At 41.8% G+C, this 16,821-nt stretch overlaps 1 protein-coding gene across 4 annotated transcripts in view; it reads left to right on the forward strand.

Annotated features, from left to right (window-relative positions):
- The first annotated feature begins 297 nt into the window (after positions 1–297).
- Positions 298–16,821, forward strand: part of LOC116989508 (semaphorin-4E-like) — a 42,927-nt gene continuing 26,403 nt past the window's right edge. The window contains exons 1-3 of one of the 4 annotated variants that reach the window (XM_033046970.1): positions 298–454; positions 11,071–11,478; positions 12,737–12,882. In XM_033046970.1, coding sequence (XP_032902861.1) covers positions 11,352–11,478; positions 12,737–12,882 — 273 coding nt within the window. In that variant the 5' untranslated portion in view covers positions 298–454; positions 11,071–11,351. Of the gene's footprint in view, positions 455–647; positions 755–11,070; positions 11,479–12,736; positions 12,883–16,821 lie in introns of those variants that run through there. The other 3 variants (XM_033046971.1, XM_033046973.1, XM_033046972.1) reach the window with 3 other exon arrangements.

Genomic DNA, 16,821 nt, shown 5'->3' on the forward strand with positions numbered 1-16,821 from the left:
TTTACATTCATATCTCAGCATGCACTGGTATATCCACAGACACTCTTGTCCCACGGAATCTCTCCATCATGCTGTTTTTTTAATTTGAGAATGCCACCCTCGACACTATTTTGCAATTTGCCACATTTAACTTGCAAATAATATATTTTAATCCAGTCCAAAACTCCAGGGCATCTTTCAGTCTCTCACCAGTTGATGGCGTGTGAAATCCACCCCCATCCTCCAACAATTTGAATCATGGGAACCTGTGTATGCATTGCACTTTGCTCTTGTTCGGAACAATTACGAAGGATTGGTGGGAGCTGGGAGAAGTGATCATCACATCTGACTCGGAAACAGGATATAAGTTTTAAAGTCCACACGCTGTGTGGGGAGGAAAACGAGACATAAATGACAAAAGGACAAGCAAACGCCTTGGTTTTGAGTAATGATTTACCTGTCTCGGGTTGAGGAGGTAGGAGATTTTTGTTTAAATAATAATGAAAGGCTGGGACCAGAGGAGATTTGGGCGAAAGGCTGTTGAGGTTGTTGTGGGTGGGCGCTGGCTCCCGCCGCCCGGGGTGTCCCGTGCTCGCTCCCGCGCTGCAGCCGTTGGTTGGGCTTGGTTGGTATTGCTCGCTCGCGCGCGCGCCCGGCCGTTGGTTGGTGCCGCCAGGTGCGGGCGGGGAAAGGTGGCGGCCGCGGCGGAGGGCGGCTTTGACGCCCCGGTGTTTTATTCGACGACACCGACGCGGACAGACACAGCCCGAGGGAGGTAACTGGATTTCTGACTGAAATGTGACCCTTCTCTATCGGTCGGTTCAGTAAATAACAGTCAAGCGAGGCCGGGACTTCAGATCGGTGTCCAAACAAGCAGCAACTTATTAGAGAAAAATTACACAAAGTGCTGGAGGAACTCAGGAGAACATGGGATAGGCGACGTTTCGGGTCGGGATCCTTGTTCAGACTGACTTGACAACGTAGTCTTCTTAGACTGACTATTTAAAACTGGGGACAACCAGCGGGTCAGACAGCGTGGTCTTGGTCTGACAGTTGTGCCCAGACGTGATAGAGTAGATTACCACCAAGTCAGAAATCTGTGGGTTGAAGACCACTCCAGGAGGTTTGAGCATACATTTTCTTTAAAACTTCCATTCCCATACTGGCCTTTCTGTCCTGGGCCGCCTCCATTGCCAGTGTGAGGACAGACGTAAACTGGAGGCCACATATTCTGCTTGAGTAGCTTACATGCCAAAACCATTGAATTCTACAATTTTGGAGATACTCGAACAACCCTTTCTTCCTCACGGCTCCCATTCTCCCCTTTGCTTTCCCACCTGGACTTGCACCTATTTCTTCGTCCCCCACCCAGATTCCTTGCTCTGGCTTCATAATTTGCAACTTCAATCTTTTTCACACCTAATGCTTTTTTCATCTCCAGCCTTTGTCCAACCATCTTTCCATCAAAACGCCCCATCACTTGCGTTCACCTATTAACCTGTCACACTTTGTCCTGCCTCCCCTTGTCCAAGCTTTCTCCCCCCCCCCCACACACACACACAATCAATCTGAAGAAGGATCCTAACCCAAAATGTCCCGCATCCTGGTTCTCCAGGGATGCTGCCTGACCTGCTGAGTTACTCTAGCTCTTTGTGTCTTTTTTTTGTAAACTAGCATCTGCAGTTCCTTGATTTCTACATAAAACGTTGTTGGCTCGGTTCGACTATGTTAAGCTTTTATAAATGACCAGCTATTTTGTTGGCATCAATTCTTCCAGCTCCCACCAAGGTGACCCCTTGCATCTATGGTGGAGGGGATCCTGAGAGTTCGGATCTACATACATTTGGAGAAGCAAAGACTGATTAGGGATAATAATTTCTGTGTGAGAAATTATGTCTCATCAATTTGATTGAGATCTTTGAACAGGTGACCAAGGAGATTGATAAGGGTAGTGCAGTAAAGATTGTTGGATGGACTTCAGCAAGGCATTTGACAAGGTAAGTGTTATAGGCTAGTCTGGAAGGTTGTTCACATGGGATTGAGGGTGAGCTAGCAGACTGGATAGAAAATTAGCTTGAAGGTAAGAAACAAGATGGTAATAGAGGGTTTCTTTTTTGGACTTGAAGCCTGTAACAACTGGTGCACCACATGCATTGGTGCTGGATCCGCTGCTGTTTGTTATTTATTGGATATGAATATAGATGGTGTTGTTAGTAAGTTTTTATGCCAAACACTAAAACTTGTGGTAGTGGATAGAGAAGAAGGTTATCTGTGATTACAATGGGATCTTAATCAACTGGGCCAATGAGCAAGGAATGGCAGATGGAGTTCAATTCAAATAAATGGGAGGTGTTGCATTTTTGTAGAAAACAAGAGGGCAGGAATGGTAGGGCTCTGGGGAGTGTTGTAAACAGATCCCCCTGGCTGCCGTTACATAATTCTATGAAGGTGGTGACACAGGTAGACAGGGTGGTGAAAGCCAACAGTTTTGAACTTGGGTTTTAAGATGGACAGTGATTTTAAATTAGATCATCAAATAGGCGCGGTAGTTAAGTCCAGCTTCTTTCATTTAAGGCAGCTGGCAAAGGTGAAGCCCATTCTTGAGCGGCAGCATTTTGAAACAGTAATCCATGCCTTCATCACGTCTAGGCTGGATTACTGTAACGCACTCTATTTTGGAGTTACTCGAGCTTCCCTGGCTCGTCTCCAGTTGGTTCAGAATGCTGCTGCTCGCCTTTTAACTGGAACTCGAAAGAGGGAGCACATAACGCCAATTCTGGCCTCCCTCCACTGGCTGCCGGTGTACTTTCGAGTTCATTTTAAGATTCTTTTATTTGTTTTTAAATCTTTAAATGGTCTCGCCCCGCATTACCTCTCTGAGCTGCTTCATCCCTACGCTCCTGCCCGGTGCCTCAGGTCAGCTGATCAGCTGCTCCTGGAGGTACCGAGGTCTATGCGGAAGCTCAGGGGATAGAGCCTTCTCTGTTGCTGCTCCGACATTATGGAACACTCTGCCGTTGCACATCAGACAGGCCCCCTCACTGTCCATCTTCAAAACCAGTCTTAAAACCCTTTTCTATTCCTTGGCTTTTGACCCTGCATGAGACTTTGCTCCTGTTTTAGTGTTTTTAATGTTTTTTGTATTGTTTTTACTCTCTTTTTTAATGTTTTTATTGTCTTGTAATAATTTTTTTGTTCCTGATTAGTCATGCACAGCACATTGTTGCAACAGTGGTTGTTTTTAAAGTGCTCTATAAATAAAGTTATTATTATTATTATTATTATTATTATTATTATTATTGGTCAGTGTATTGAGTACAAGAGTTGGGATGTCAAGTTACAGCTGCTGAAGACATTGGAACAGCTATATTTGGAGTACCATGTACAGTCCTGGTCCTGATTGTGATATCTTGAAGCTGAGTCACAATCTCAAAATAAGGGCCAGTTACCTGGGATGAAATTGAATCACCCAGAGAAAAGTGTACCTTTGGAATTCTCCATCTGGGATGGCTGTGAAGATTTTGTATATTTAGTTTCTTAAGTTTATTCAAGGCAGGGATTAATGAATGTTTGGATATTTAGGAAATGGAGGAATACAAGGTTAGTACAGGAAAGTGGCGCTGAGGTAAATAATTTGCCATGATCTTATTGAATGATAGAATAGTTGCTTCTATTTCTAACATTGTCTTCCTTTACACTTTTACCAATGATTCAACATGAGATAGGACACAAGTTGACTGGAGCAGGTTATTTGAGGGAAAAGGAACATCAGCCAAGTGGGATGTTTTTAAAAGTGTGCTGAAAAAAGCTCAGGATTTGTACATCCCTGTAAGAGTGAAGAGCAAAGCAGGCAAATATAAGGAAGCTTGGCTGACGTGGGAAATTGAGGTATTGGTCAAAAACAAGAAGGATGCATGGGACGGGTAGAGGCAGCTGGGTTCAAGTGCATCACTGGAGGAGTTTCGCGAACTAAGGAGTAAACTGAAAAAGGAAATCAGAAAGGCAAAAAGGGCCCGGAGATAACTGGCGAGTGGCATTAAGGACAATACCAAAAGATTTTATAAATACATAATGGGAAAAAGGGTAACGAGAGAGAGTTGGACTTCTCAGGAATCAAAACGGTCACCTCCTTGTGGAGCCACAGGAGATGGGCAAGTTCCTCAATGAGTATTTCTTCTCTGTATTTATTGAGGAGAAAGACAGTAGGACGGAGGAAATTGGGGCAGTCAATGGAAGTGTCTTGAGAGCAGTCAGTGTTACTGTCGAAGAAGTACTGAAGGTACTATCGTGTATGAAGGTAGATAAATCTCCAGGGCCTGATCAGATATAGCCGAGGACATTGAGGGAAGCTAGAGAGGAAATTGTGGGAGCCCTGGTTGAAATTTACCAGTCGTCCTTAAATACAGGAGAGGTGCCGGAAGACTGGAGGGTGGCAAATGTTGTGCCTCTATTCAAGATGGGGTGCAGGGAAAATGCTGGAAACTATAGGCCGGTGAGCTTATCATCTGTACTTGGAAAGTTATTAGAGAGTATTCTGAGGGATAGGTTATACAGGCATTTGGATGGGCAAAGGCTGATTAGGGATAGTCAGCATGGTTTTGTACGTGGGAGGTTGTGTCTCACAAATCTGATTGTGATTTTTGAAGACATGACCAAAAAGGTTGATGAGGGCAGAGCTCTAGATGTTGTATACATGGATTTCAGTAAGGCATTCAACAAGGTTCCACATGGTAGGCTGCTCTGGAAGGTCAGATCGCATGGGATCCAAGGAGAGATAGTTGAATGGATAGCAAATTGGCTTCATAGAAGGAAGCAGAGGGTGATGGTGGAAGGTTGCTTCTTGGACTGGAGGGCTGTGACTAGTGGTGTGCCTCGGGGTTCGGTGCTGGGCTCGTTACTGTTTGTCATCTACATCAATGATTTGGATGAGAACATACAGGGCAAGATTAGCAAGTTTGCTGATGATACATAAGTGGGTGGTTTTGCAGATAATGAAGATGGTTGTGATCTGGATCAATTGGCCAGATGGGCTGAGGAATGGTTGATGGAATTTAATTCAGAGAAATGTGAGGTGTTACATTTCGGGATGTCTAACAAGGGCAGGACCTACACAGAGAATGGTAGGCCTCTGGAGAGTGCTGTAGAGCAGAGGGATCTAGGAGTGCTGATGCATGGTTCCTTGAAGGTCGAGTCGCAGGTAGATCAGGTGATCAAAAAGGCTTTTGGCACATTGGCCTTCATCAGTCAGAGTATTGAGTTTTGACGTTGGGAGCTAATGTTGCAGTTGTGTAAGACGTTGGTGAGACCGCATCAGAGTATTGTGTTTTGGATGGCAAAACACCCCCCCCCCCCCTCCCCACTACCCCCACCTCCCCCACAACTCCCCCACAACCCCCCTCCCCCACAACCCCCCTCCCCCACAACCTCCACCCCCCCACACCCCCCTCCCCACACCCCCCCCCTCTCTCTCACCCCCCCCTCCTCTCTCTCACCCCCCCTCCCCCCCCCCACACACCCCTCCCCAGAGTGGTGGAACATTGCATTGGGGGAACGGGTTGCGCTGGGGGAACAGATGAGTGGTGGAAAATTGCGTTGGGGAAGATCAGGCCTCCTGTGTGACTGGGACCCAATGGGTCCCACTTAGTCCAGACTTTAAAATGAAAACTTGTATCATGTTTGCATGACCTCATCTAATTACTTCCTTGTCTTCTATCCTTTGATTTGAAGGCAACACCTGGTCTTGACCATCCACTTATATTACTGGCAGAAAAAGTAATGAAAATGGATGTATTTAAAATGATCTTCTCCCACCTTGGTCAAATCAAGTCGAGAGAGTTTATTGTCATGTGTCCCAGATAGGACAATGAAATTCTTGCTTGCTGGAGCATGACAGAATATTTTAGGCATAAATACAGATCAGATCAGATCAGTGTGACCTTGGGCATCTGAAAATGTGGGGGGGGAAAAGAAACGAGGCCATACATACTGCAGGGGATTGACCAGTGTTTATTTAAATATGAAAGAAATTTGTCGAGTTTGTCGATACATGGACAGGAAGGGTCTAGAGGGGTGTGGGCCAAATGCAGGCAAATGGGACTAGCCCAGAATGCTAACTTGGCTGGCATGGACAAGTTGAGCCAAATAGCCTTTACAGCTCTATAACTCTCTGATTATGTGGATGGCAGAACAAGGGAGTCTAAAAAGAGGAAGTTATCATTATCTAGTTATGCCATTAAATTTGAACACTACATATAACTACAATGGTTTAATGAGGATTTGCAGGTTCGGTAGAACATTCACCTCATGCAGAGCACCTAACAGCAAAACAATTTGAGTTTAGTTTAATTGTCACGTGAAAAGGCACAGTGAAAAGCTTTTGAGTGCAAACAAATTGAAGTTATGTTATCGGACGGGTAAAGAAACTATTATGTTCTTTAAACTCATTGCTACCCATGCCTGCCTTTTCTGAGATACAATTTTTTTCTTCAGTTGTTGATGCATTTCTCAAACTTGGGAAATGTTTAGTGGCGCTCTCTGTGTTAATCATTACCTGTTTAGACTCTTTATCCCAACTAATTTTTCAGGTGTTCTGTGAAGCAGAAATACACTACCAATACCGTTTCATTGTATGGTAGCTGGTGTCATATTTCTTAAACATCTGAACGGTATCAGTTACTCTACCTGTTAAAAATCATAATAACCATTGCCTGGCTGTTAAAATTAGATCAGGAAATAAAATAAAAATGAAACCGTATAAGGTTAGCTCAGTAAACACGTCAGGTTTCCAGCTTTAAAAAAATGTCCAAGATTTTAATAGGTTGAGATGTTGCAAAACAAGTTTGAGTACCTTTTTGATCTGTTTAGCGCTTTTAAATCCACAAGATAATTGTAATTAATTAGGTATTTTTATGCTAATAACTAAACCAAACCTGTGTGGTACCATTTTTGCCTGTCTTTTCTTAGGTTGGTGGCAAGAAAGTTTGATCATTCAAAGATTTATCACCCTTAATATATTATCTTCCATTAAGAGCTTTCACAATCTGTGAGCTAAATTTAACCTTCCAGTATTAAAAGGATTAAATTTATCCAATTTCAAAATTCCTACTTGTAATCCTGAAAGATAATATTAAAAAAGGATTGGAAACCCATGAAAATGGCAGGTATTTGTGTTGTGAATAGTTGGAAAAGAATAAAACTTTAGAGAATATCACAGGGTTGAAACCTGCAGGAGCAACATGTTTATATATGGAACTTTAATAAAAATGTTAATAACTGATTAAAACAATAAATAGACCAGTGCAAACGTGTCTTATTTGGAAACAATCCTTTCAGTTAAAAGGATACATATATTATGCTGTTGTGCACAGAATTTGAAGTCAAGAGCCTTAATTTGCCATCAAACATCCATTTATGGAGCAAAGGAATTAGCAATGTTTCGGGCCGAAATGCTGAAGAAGGGTTTTGGCCCAAAACGTTGCCTATTTCCTTCGCTCCATAGATGCTGCTGCACCCGCTGAGTTTCTCCAGCTTTTTTGTGTACCTTCGATTTTCCAGCATCTGCAGTTCCTTCTGAAGAAGGGTTTTGGCCCGAAACGTTGCCTATTTCCTTCGCTCCATAGATGCTGCTGCACCCGCTGAGTTTTTTGTGTACCATCCATTGAAATGTTTCTGGCCAATGTTATTTTTCAAAGCAGCACCATGGAATAGTAGAAATTTGCAGTATGTAAGGAGCCCGCTGTGGTGAAAATCCTGAGCAATTTAGGTTATTCACACATCCTAGCTTTCTGTACTTTGCCTAGGTAACTTACTGTTCCCATTTATTCAAGACTTGAAGAGAAAGCATAGGATCTGTCTCAAAGGCATTGTTATAGCACCTACGGTGGGGGAGGGGATGGAGGGGAGGAGGGAGAGAAAAAGAGGATAGAGAGAGGGGGGGAGGAGAGGGGAGGGGGGGAGAGGAGAGGGGGGAGAGGAGAGGGGGGGGAGAGAGGGGGGGAGAGGAGAGAGGAGGGGGGAGGGGGGGAGAGGAGAGGAGAGGAGAGGGGGGAGAGAGAGTGCCTTTTTATTTCAACCCAAATCCCCCAAACAACCATTTGCAGGCAGTGCTTTTTTACTTTAACCATATTTTCATTTTCAAACCACATTAAGGGTACTTACTCACAGTTGTGTGGACATGTGTTCAGTGTTATTCACAGCTCAGAGAAACGTGACCCTCTGCCTTCCTCCAGCTTGCAGACTAATTGAGCCACATCACTTCCTGGTTTTATAGTCCATCCCCCCTGCCGCCAGCGGGGGCAGCAGAGAGAATGGGAAATTTTGTAAAATCATTAATATCTCTGTCATTTTTCATCGACTGGAAAAATCCTCGGCACACATGCGGCGGAGGGGGGCTCTGAGCGAGGTGGCCAAAAATGACGGCCGTAGGTGGCGGCGTTCTCTCGGAAATCGCAGCACAGATCGCCAAAATCGGTCAAGAACAGACTTTTAGTAATATATATACTAGACCAAGTGCAGACCCGTTGGGTCTGTTCCCCCAACGTGCGGTATGCAGCGTCACACACACTAACTATCCCCCCTCCCCCCCCCTCCCGCACTCACGCTAATTACCCCCCTTGATATTATATTAATATTATTAATTTGCTCCTTTTACCCCATAACCACCCTATCTACTGATGCTAGCCCCCAACTTGCAGTCACATCTAGAGAGGGGGGGGGGCGGGGTAGAGAGTGAGAGCAGAGAGAGCAGCGGCAGAGACAGAGAGAGAGGGGAGGAGAGAGAGAGGGTGAGAGTGAGGGGAAGAGAGAGGGGGTGCTGAGAGGGGGGTGAGGTGGGGAGGGGGGAGGGTGGAGGGAAGGGGGTGTGGAGGGGAGGGAGAGGGGGAGAGGAGAGGGGGGGGAGGAGGGGGGAAGATGAGAGGGGGGAAGATGAGAGGGGGAAGGGAGAGGAAAGGGGGGGAAGGGAGAGGAGAGGGGGGGAAGTGAGAGGAGATGGAGGGAGAGGAGAGGAGATGGAGGGAGAGGAGAGGGGGGGGGGGGAGAGGAGAGGGGGGGGGGGGGGGGGGAGAGAGAGGGGGGAGGGAGAGAGAGAACCCAAACCCCCCAAACAACCATTTGCAGGCAGTGCTTTTTCCTTCAAACTAACCATAACCATATTTTCATTTTCAAATCAAATTAAGGGTACTTACTTACAGCTGTGTAGACATTTGTTCAGTCATTCAGAGCTCAGACCTCCATGTTGTAGAGACTGATTGGGGCACACCACTTCCTGGTTTTATAGTCCCTCCCCCATCCCACCAGCAGGAGCAGCAGAGAGAATGGGGAATTTTGTAAAATCATTAATATCTCTTTCATATTTCATCGACGGGAAAAATCCTCAGCACACATGCGGCGGAGGGGGGCTCTGAACGAGGTGGCCAAAAATGACGGCCGTAGGTGGCGGCGTTCTCTCGGAAATCGCAGCACAGATCGCCAAAACCGGTCAAGAACAGAGTTTTAGTAATATAGATAGATAGATAGATTAAGGGATTGGACACACTAGAGGCAGGAAACATGTTCCTGATTTTGGGGGAGTCCAAAACCAGGGACCACAGTTTAAGAATAAGGGGTAGGCCATTTAGAACGGATATGAGGGAACACATTTTCACACAGAGAACTGTGAATCTGTGGAATTCTCTGCCTCAGAAGGCAGTGGAGGACAATTCTCTGGATGTTTTCAAGAGAGAGTCAGATAGAGCTCTTAAGGATAGCGGAGTCAAGGGATATGGTAAGAAGGCAGGAACGGGGTATGATTGTGGATGATCAGCCATGATCATATTGAATGGCGGTGGTGGCTCGAAGGGCCAAATGACCTACTCCTGCACCTATTGTCTATTGTCTATAACTGTAATGTAGGATAATTTTTTGCTTGGAAAACAGATAAGATAAAGAGGAGACTTAGTTCGATTAGGCTATGAATCTCTATACAAACAGCCATGTGCAGGAATTAGAATTTATTTACAGAACAACTTTGGTAAAGGGTAGATTAAACTTGAATATTTTAAAATACCTGCACTAAAGTTTAAGAAAGGACTGCAATAATGCCCTCTGATAGCCAGAATTATTTTTAAAGTGTACACTAATACAAATCATCTTTTAATTGGAATATTTCTGTCAATAGCAAAATACTTTGAAACTTCAGAACTAAAAAGAAACACAGTGTTACTTGAAGGTAGACACAAAATGCTGGAGTAGCTCAACGAGACAGACAGCATCTATGGAGAGAAGGAATGGGGGACATTTCTGATCGAGACCCTTCTTCAGACCGTGTCACTTGAGCCTTTCAAAGGAAAGTTCTTACCGGGGCAACAATAGCTTGCTTTTTCTCCTTTTATATGATGCAGAAGCAGAAAGGCTTGGTATTCCATGCATTTGCCATAGAGGGAGTACAGAGAAGGTTCACCAGACTGATTCCTGGGATGTAAGGACTTTCATATGAAGAAAGACTGGATAGACTCGGTTTGTACTCACTAGAATTTAGAAGATTGAGGGGGGATCTTATAGAAACGTACAAAATTCTTAAGGGGTTGGACAGGCTAGATGCAGGAAGATTGTTCCCGATGTTGGGGAAGTCCAGAACAAGGGGTCATAGTTTAAGGATAAAGGGGAAATCTTTCAGGACCGAGATGAGGAAAACTTTTTTCACACAGAGAGTGGTGAATCTGTGGAATTCTCTCCCGCAGAAGGTAGTTGAGGCCAGTTCATTGGCTATATTTAAGAGGGAGTTAGATGTGGCCCTTGTGGCTAAAGGGATCAGGGGGTATGGAGAGAAGGCAGGTACAGGATACTGATCAGCCATGATCATATTGAATGGCTCGAAGGGCTGAATGGCCTACTCCTGCACCTATTTTCTATGTTTCCATTAGTTTTTGATTTTTCTGCATTTAAGTAAGTCTGTGAAAATATTTAGACTTTTCCATGTTTTCTAAATAAATAACATCTATGAAGGCTTTAATAAAGTTGGTTAAATTTACAAGGTTTAAATTTTAAGGCAATTTTTTTGCACTGAAGAATGGAAATTCAAAGCAAGATACTTAACATCAGCTTCTATTTCAGGTTAATGCTTCATGGAGGATTCCACCAACCTGTGATGAAAAGATACAACCTAGCCAATAGTTTTTCATGTGGATGTCTGCTTTTTAATGCCTTTACCTGAGAAGACAGTTCAAATGTGGCACGATGGTAGTGATAATTGTGGACCCTGGACCTGCAGATCAGCACCCTCTTCAGCAAAGTGGTTCTTGAAACTTTTTGAAGAAATTACAAAATTTTACCTTAAATGTGTTTCTCAATAGTACAGCTCCAAAGCATTAGATATCGAAAGACAGACACTGAAAATGCATGTATTGAAAATGCATAAAGGCTATGGGATTCTATTTTATAATCTGATGATTAGATTTGTACTGCATTCACAAGCCTCTTATGCACTAGATTGTACACCAAGAAAAACTATAAATTATGAAGGTAAGAGGCATTATTGTATTTAACATTATAATTATTATATCAAATGACACTCTATTCATCTTCATTGGAAAACTAATGGTACTTTGTAATAATATGGACTGGTCTGTTTCTCATCCAGTTCCTCTGATCAGGATGTGAATTTGAGAACAGATAGGTCAGTATGAGACTAGGATGGTGAATTAAATTTGTAGGCAACCAGAAGCTAGATGTACTCTTGCGGACTGAACACACAATTTGCAAAACAATTACCCTCCTACATTGCTACTACTGTGGCCCAAAGCAGATTTGATATTTGATCTATCATCTTGGCATGCTTTAGCTTTTGGACTCTATCATATACTTCAACTTGAGGAAACTTGCACTTTATCTATCTTTCTCACTCACTCACTCTATGTCTGTCCGTCTCTCTCTCTCTCTATATTACTCTCTCCCGCCCTCACTCCAACTACCATCCTCACTCCAGCCCCTCGCCCTCTACCCCTTGCCCCCTCTGCGTCTCACTCTGTACCCTCTATACTCTCACCCCTCTGCCTGCCCCCTCTCTACCCATTGTCCTCTCTACCCCCGCCCCTTTTACTCTCCCAGCCCCCACCCCCTCTACTCCCCCAGTCTCCTCTCCCCCACTCCCTCTCTCCCCCCACCCCCCATGCCCTCTCTTCCCCTGCCCTGTCCTTCCCCCACCACTGGTGTAGCCTAGCCTGCTTGGCAAGACCCGCAGTGTTTGTATTAGCAACACAAAGCAGAGACAAGTAAGCATAACTGCTTGAAATTGTTGCTGTAACACATTTGGTATTGTCCTGTAAAATATATTCCGTTTGATCAGTTCTCGGAAACTGAAAACTAATAATTTTTCTATCCCAGTTCCGATTAAGGACCCGAAACATTAACTCCCTGTTCCTCTTTCCATGGAAGGGCTGAACCCGCTGAGTGTTTACAGCATTTTTAGTTTTTATTCTAAATTTCCAACATCTGCAGGTTCATTTGATTAATATAATAAAATTGAATGTCTACATCCATCAACACGTTATTTACATTTCTCTACTATATCAGGTGTAGGTGTGTCATACACGGTCATACAAGTTCATACAATGCCCGAGATTGGAATTATAATTCTATTGTGCAAAAATTGCACTTTGTATTCTAACTAATCTGTATATTGGCAAATTTAATGAGTAGCATATCTGATTTAAGAATTACCTCAAATATCATTTAACATTTTTGGCGACCTTACATAGATTTATTTTTTTACTTTTTATAGATTCAAACTTCAAAACATTTGCAGAACAAGGAATCTCTAATTATTCAACATTACTATTAAGTGAGGAGCATGACCTGTTGTTAGTAGGCGCTAGAGATGCCATTTTCGCTCTCAACATTGAAAATATTTCAAACTCCATTTCACAAGTAAGAATATCAAGCAAAATCGTTTTACTTTGTGGTTCACCCCCACTGGTCTGAATACCCAAATTGGTAAAAATACAGAATAATAATACAGAAAAATAGTGATGGCAAAATGGGGTATAACACAAGTTCAATGATCTCTGAAGTCTGTGATATCTATATCCATTTAACACTATTTACATCGTTAAATTTCTATGTGCCTTTTGTTGCTCATGAAATTCCTGATTCTAAGAACTTTGTGAAGATCGCTCCTTGTTTGCCTTTATTGTGCAACTGCAGAAAAGTCCTTTATTTCCGTGTCATACTGTGTTCTGTCATTTTAATGGGAATAAGATGTAATGGCAGGAAGAGCAACATATTACCTTTTCTCTGCTTCAATGTCAATATTTAAATGCCCAGTGAAGCTAAGCATTGCTTCACTATTAGAATATCCATGCATATTCTAATGATACTATGCAAATTAATAAATAGGAAAGTATGTACAATCAGTTGAGTTTCAGACTGAAGGACTTCTGAATCCCATAGAATTATAGATTACTGTAGTGTGTTTCCAAGGCTTTTTCCAAGAGTATTTTTCAGTGCCATGGGTTTTTTTAAAGTCCAGTTGCAAGCATAGGCGCATTAAGGAATTGCTAATTTTGGGACATGATTTGTAGGATTGTTTCACTTTTTCACTTCAGGGTATGATGGCAAACATGTCAATCCTATAAGGGATTTAAAAAAATGTGCAGAAAGGGATTACAATGTCATTTTTTAAAAAAACATGAGAAATGTGAATAGATCTGGCGATATCAAAAGGAGTTACTTCAGAGGTTATCTCGTTCAAACATTCTAGTCCCCATAGTTCGTCTTTTTATTTTGAAAGAGTCTGCTCTATAGCAAAATAAAATTGCTCCATCTTGTATCCTTGGGTTATACAATGATTTGTTAACCACTAACTCTTGCAAATAAAACATTGTCCTGTCATCTTAAAAGAGTAAATGGTTGATATTGAAACTTGAGTACTTTTTTTGTAAAATATTTCTTTGGTGTAATTTAATTGACAGGAAAATGGTAAGTGCCAAATAATTATTTTTTAATATAATTTGAAATAAGATTAGTGTTTGTTTTTAAAAGTTCATTACAAAATTTATTTGCCATATGTGGCAGTGATATGAACACAAGATGTGAGGAAACATCATGGGAGAATAAATATACTATATATATTAGTGTTTTAATTTGTAATTAATAATTTAAGTGAATAACAATAAAATATTCACAATTTTACTACACGAATATATTACAGACATAATGTACCATGGGATTATCATGTTGCATTTGTACAGCTGGTTAGGATGAGCCTTTTCTACAGAGGGCAGGAAGTTGCTGTGCTGTTATGTCTTTGTTTTGGAAACTCTCTTAGACTTTGGCAGAGTTTATTTAACCAAGGTCAGTTACTGTTGACTGTAATTCCGTGTCAGGGGCCAGGACTTAACTTACAGGGAACAAGTTGTTTTGTTCAGGTTTAATTTGGAACCGCTTGCTAAGTAGAACCTCAGATTTATGGAAGTGTTTCATCAAGTTTTAATTGTTTGTGGAAGGAACAGGGACACAAGTTATTGTTGTTGTTACGATTACATGCCTTTGGTGAAGCATTTAGGTTATAATTGTAATTTCTAAAACAATAAATAATTTCATGAAACCAATCTTGCTTCAGAAATCCAAATGCATATGTTTGGAAATAGTAGGGACTAGAAAAAAGAGCAGATAAAATTCAGCAACAATTCAGTAAACAAGCCAATAAATAGTTATTTTCATGGGATTAGAAAAGTGTGGTGTGTAGTTACTGAGAAGGTACGAGGCAACACTTATTTTAGGAGCACCTTTGGGAAGACTATATTTAACTTTAAAGGATAGTTATGAGAAATTGTAAAATGTAAAAACACATAAAACACTTGTTGGGTTTGCTATTATCAGGATATTTACAAGAAGGAAGATGAAACTTTAATTGATCATGAACAGTTTTTGCAGAATCTCCAGTGTAAAGCGAGCATAAATTCTGCAGGGGTTGGTGTTGAGTCTGCTATTTTTCACGTTATATGTTAATGATCTCGGTGATGGCTTTGTGGCCAGGTTTGCAGATGATACGAAGGTAGGTGAAGGGAATAGAGGTGAGAAAGCAGGGAGTCTGCAGAAGGACTTGGACAGGTTGGGAAAGTGGGCAAACAAGTGGCAAAGAATGTTTTATTGTCATATGTCCCGAAACGGAACAATGAAATTCTTATATGTTGCAGCACAACACAAATGTATACATAGTACTCTGTAAACACCATAATAAACACCAACAAAAATATACAAACAAACAACAATAGTGCAAAGGCAAAATCAATGCCTCCAAGTCTACGTAGTTTGGAGCTTATTTGGAGGTTGAAGTGCTTAATGGCCTGATGGTTGTTGGGAACAAGCTGCCCCTGCAAATTGGGCATTACAGTTTTCAGGCTTCTATACCTTCATCCAATGGCAAGAATGAAACAAGAGTGTGGCCAGAGTGGTGTGTGTCTCAGATTATGCTGTCCGCCTTTTAGAGGCAGCAACTCCTGTAGATCCCTTTGATGGTGATATTCTGTGCAGTGCCTTTGTTTCTTACCATTCCAAAGAAAAAGTCTCACATTTAGAATATTTCAGTTTGAAAGAAATATTTCAGTTTGGGTTTTTTAAATAGCCATATCCTCAAAAGACAAGCTTCATATTTCAAGATAGAAAAGACGGTCTCTACTGTAGGCTAGCACAAGAGATTGCTGATGTTGGAATCTGTCGCTTAAAAAAAGAGCTGCTGGAGGAACTCTGTGGGTTAGGTGGCATCTCTGGAGGGAAATGGACAGTCGAAGCTTTGGGTTAAGACCCTTGACTCTTTCAGTCCAGATGAAGGGTCATGAGCCCATTTCCTTCCTTGGATGCTGCCTGCTGCTGTTCCTTGAGCAGCTCTTTTTTTCCCTGTACAATAGGCCACTAAATTGACTTGTACTTTGATTTTATACTCTTGTAAGGTTCTGTTTTGGGAATTGACTGGTAGTGGTTCACGGTTTTATGGTGAATATATAAGAAATGCAGCAAACACTATATAACATAAAAAATCAAGTGAGCAAGTACAGAGACTTTCAGTAAACCAAACCATTTCCAGTAGTTCCAACTTCATACAAGTTGATACAATGTTCTGATACATTAAACTGTACAATCTGTTCTCACATTTAAAGCACTGCATAATAATGTATGTCTGCTGGAACCAAGGCCAAACTTTGTCCTTCTGCACCATGGACTTGGAACTGTTCAGATTATGATAAACTTAATCAAAAAATTGGGGGGTGGGGGCAGGGGAATTGAAGAAGAAGCTTGGCTAGGATACAGTTGAGATTTACCTGTTGGTGCAATTGGGAAGTTAGTCACAAAATGTACTCAGAATTACACTGGTTACGTAATAGTTCAGGTTAATGTTTCCATAAAATCAAGAAGTGTAGTATTTTCTTTGCATTCAAATCTACATCCTTTTTGATGAAAAAGAAATGGTGCTTTTAAAAAAATATATAAACACAGCTTTATCACAAAATAAGCATGTTTAGGAGTCCAGTTCTGCATCTAGAAGAAACCTGACTTCAAATCTCTGTAAATGGATCCCCCAAAATATACTGAATCATGTTTTACTTTTATTGGTACACTGGTCAGTTTCTTGATACCAGAAATGTACTGCATGCCTTCTGCCCAAGAAAATAACCGAATCTGAAAATGTTTCCCAATTGGTTCAATTTTGCTATTTTAACTTTAGTGCTCCAACATTCCAGGTCTGGCAAATGGAATTACGAATCAATGTAAAAGGTTAGACAAATCCAGCTTCAAGTATTTAATACTGTAAATCACTGAGGATTTAAATTCCCCGATTCTTTGCATTCTTCCTATTGATTTTGTTTT

The sequence above is a fragment of the Amblyraja radiata genome, chromosome 29, assembly GCF_010909765.2.
Source record: "Amblyraja radiata isolate CabotCenter1 chromosome 29, sAmbRad1.1.pri, whole genome shotgun sequence".
Taxonomy (NCBI): Eukaryota; Metazoa; Chordata; class Chondrichthyes; order Rajiformes; family Rajidae; genus Amblyraja; species Amblyraja radiata.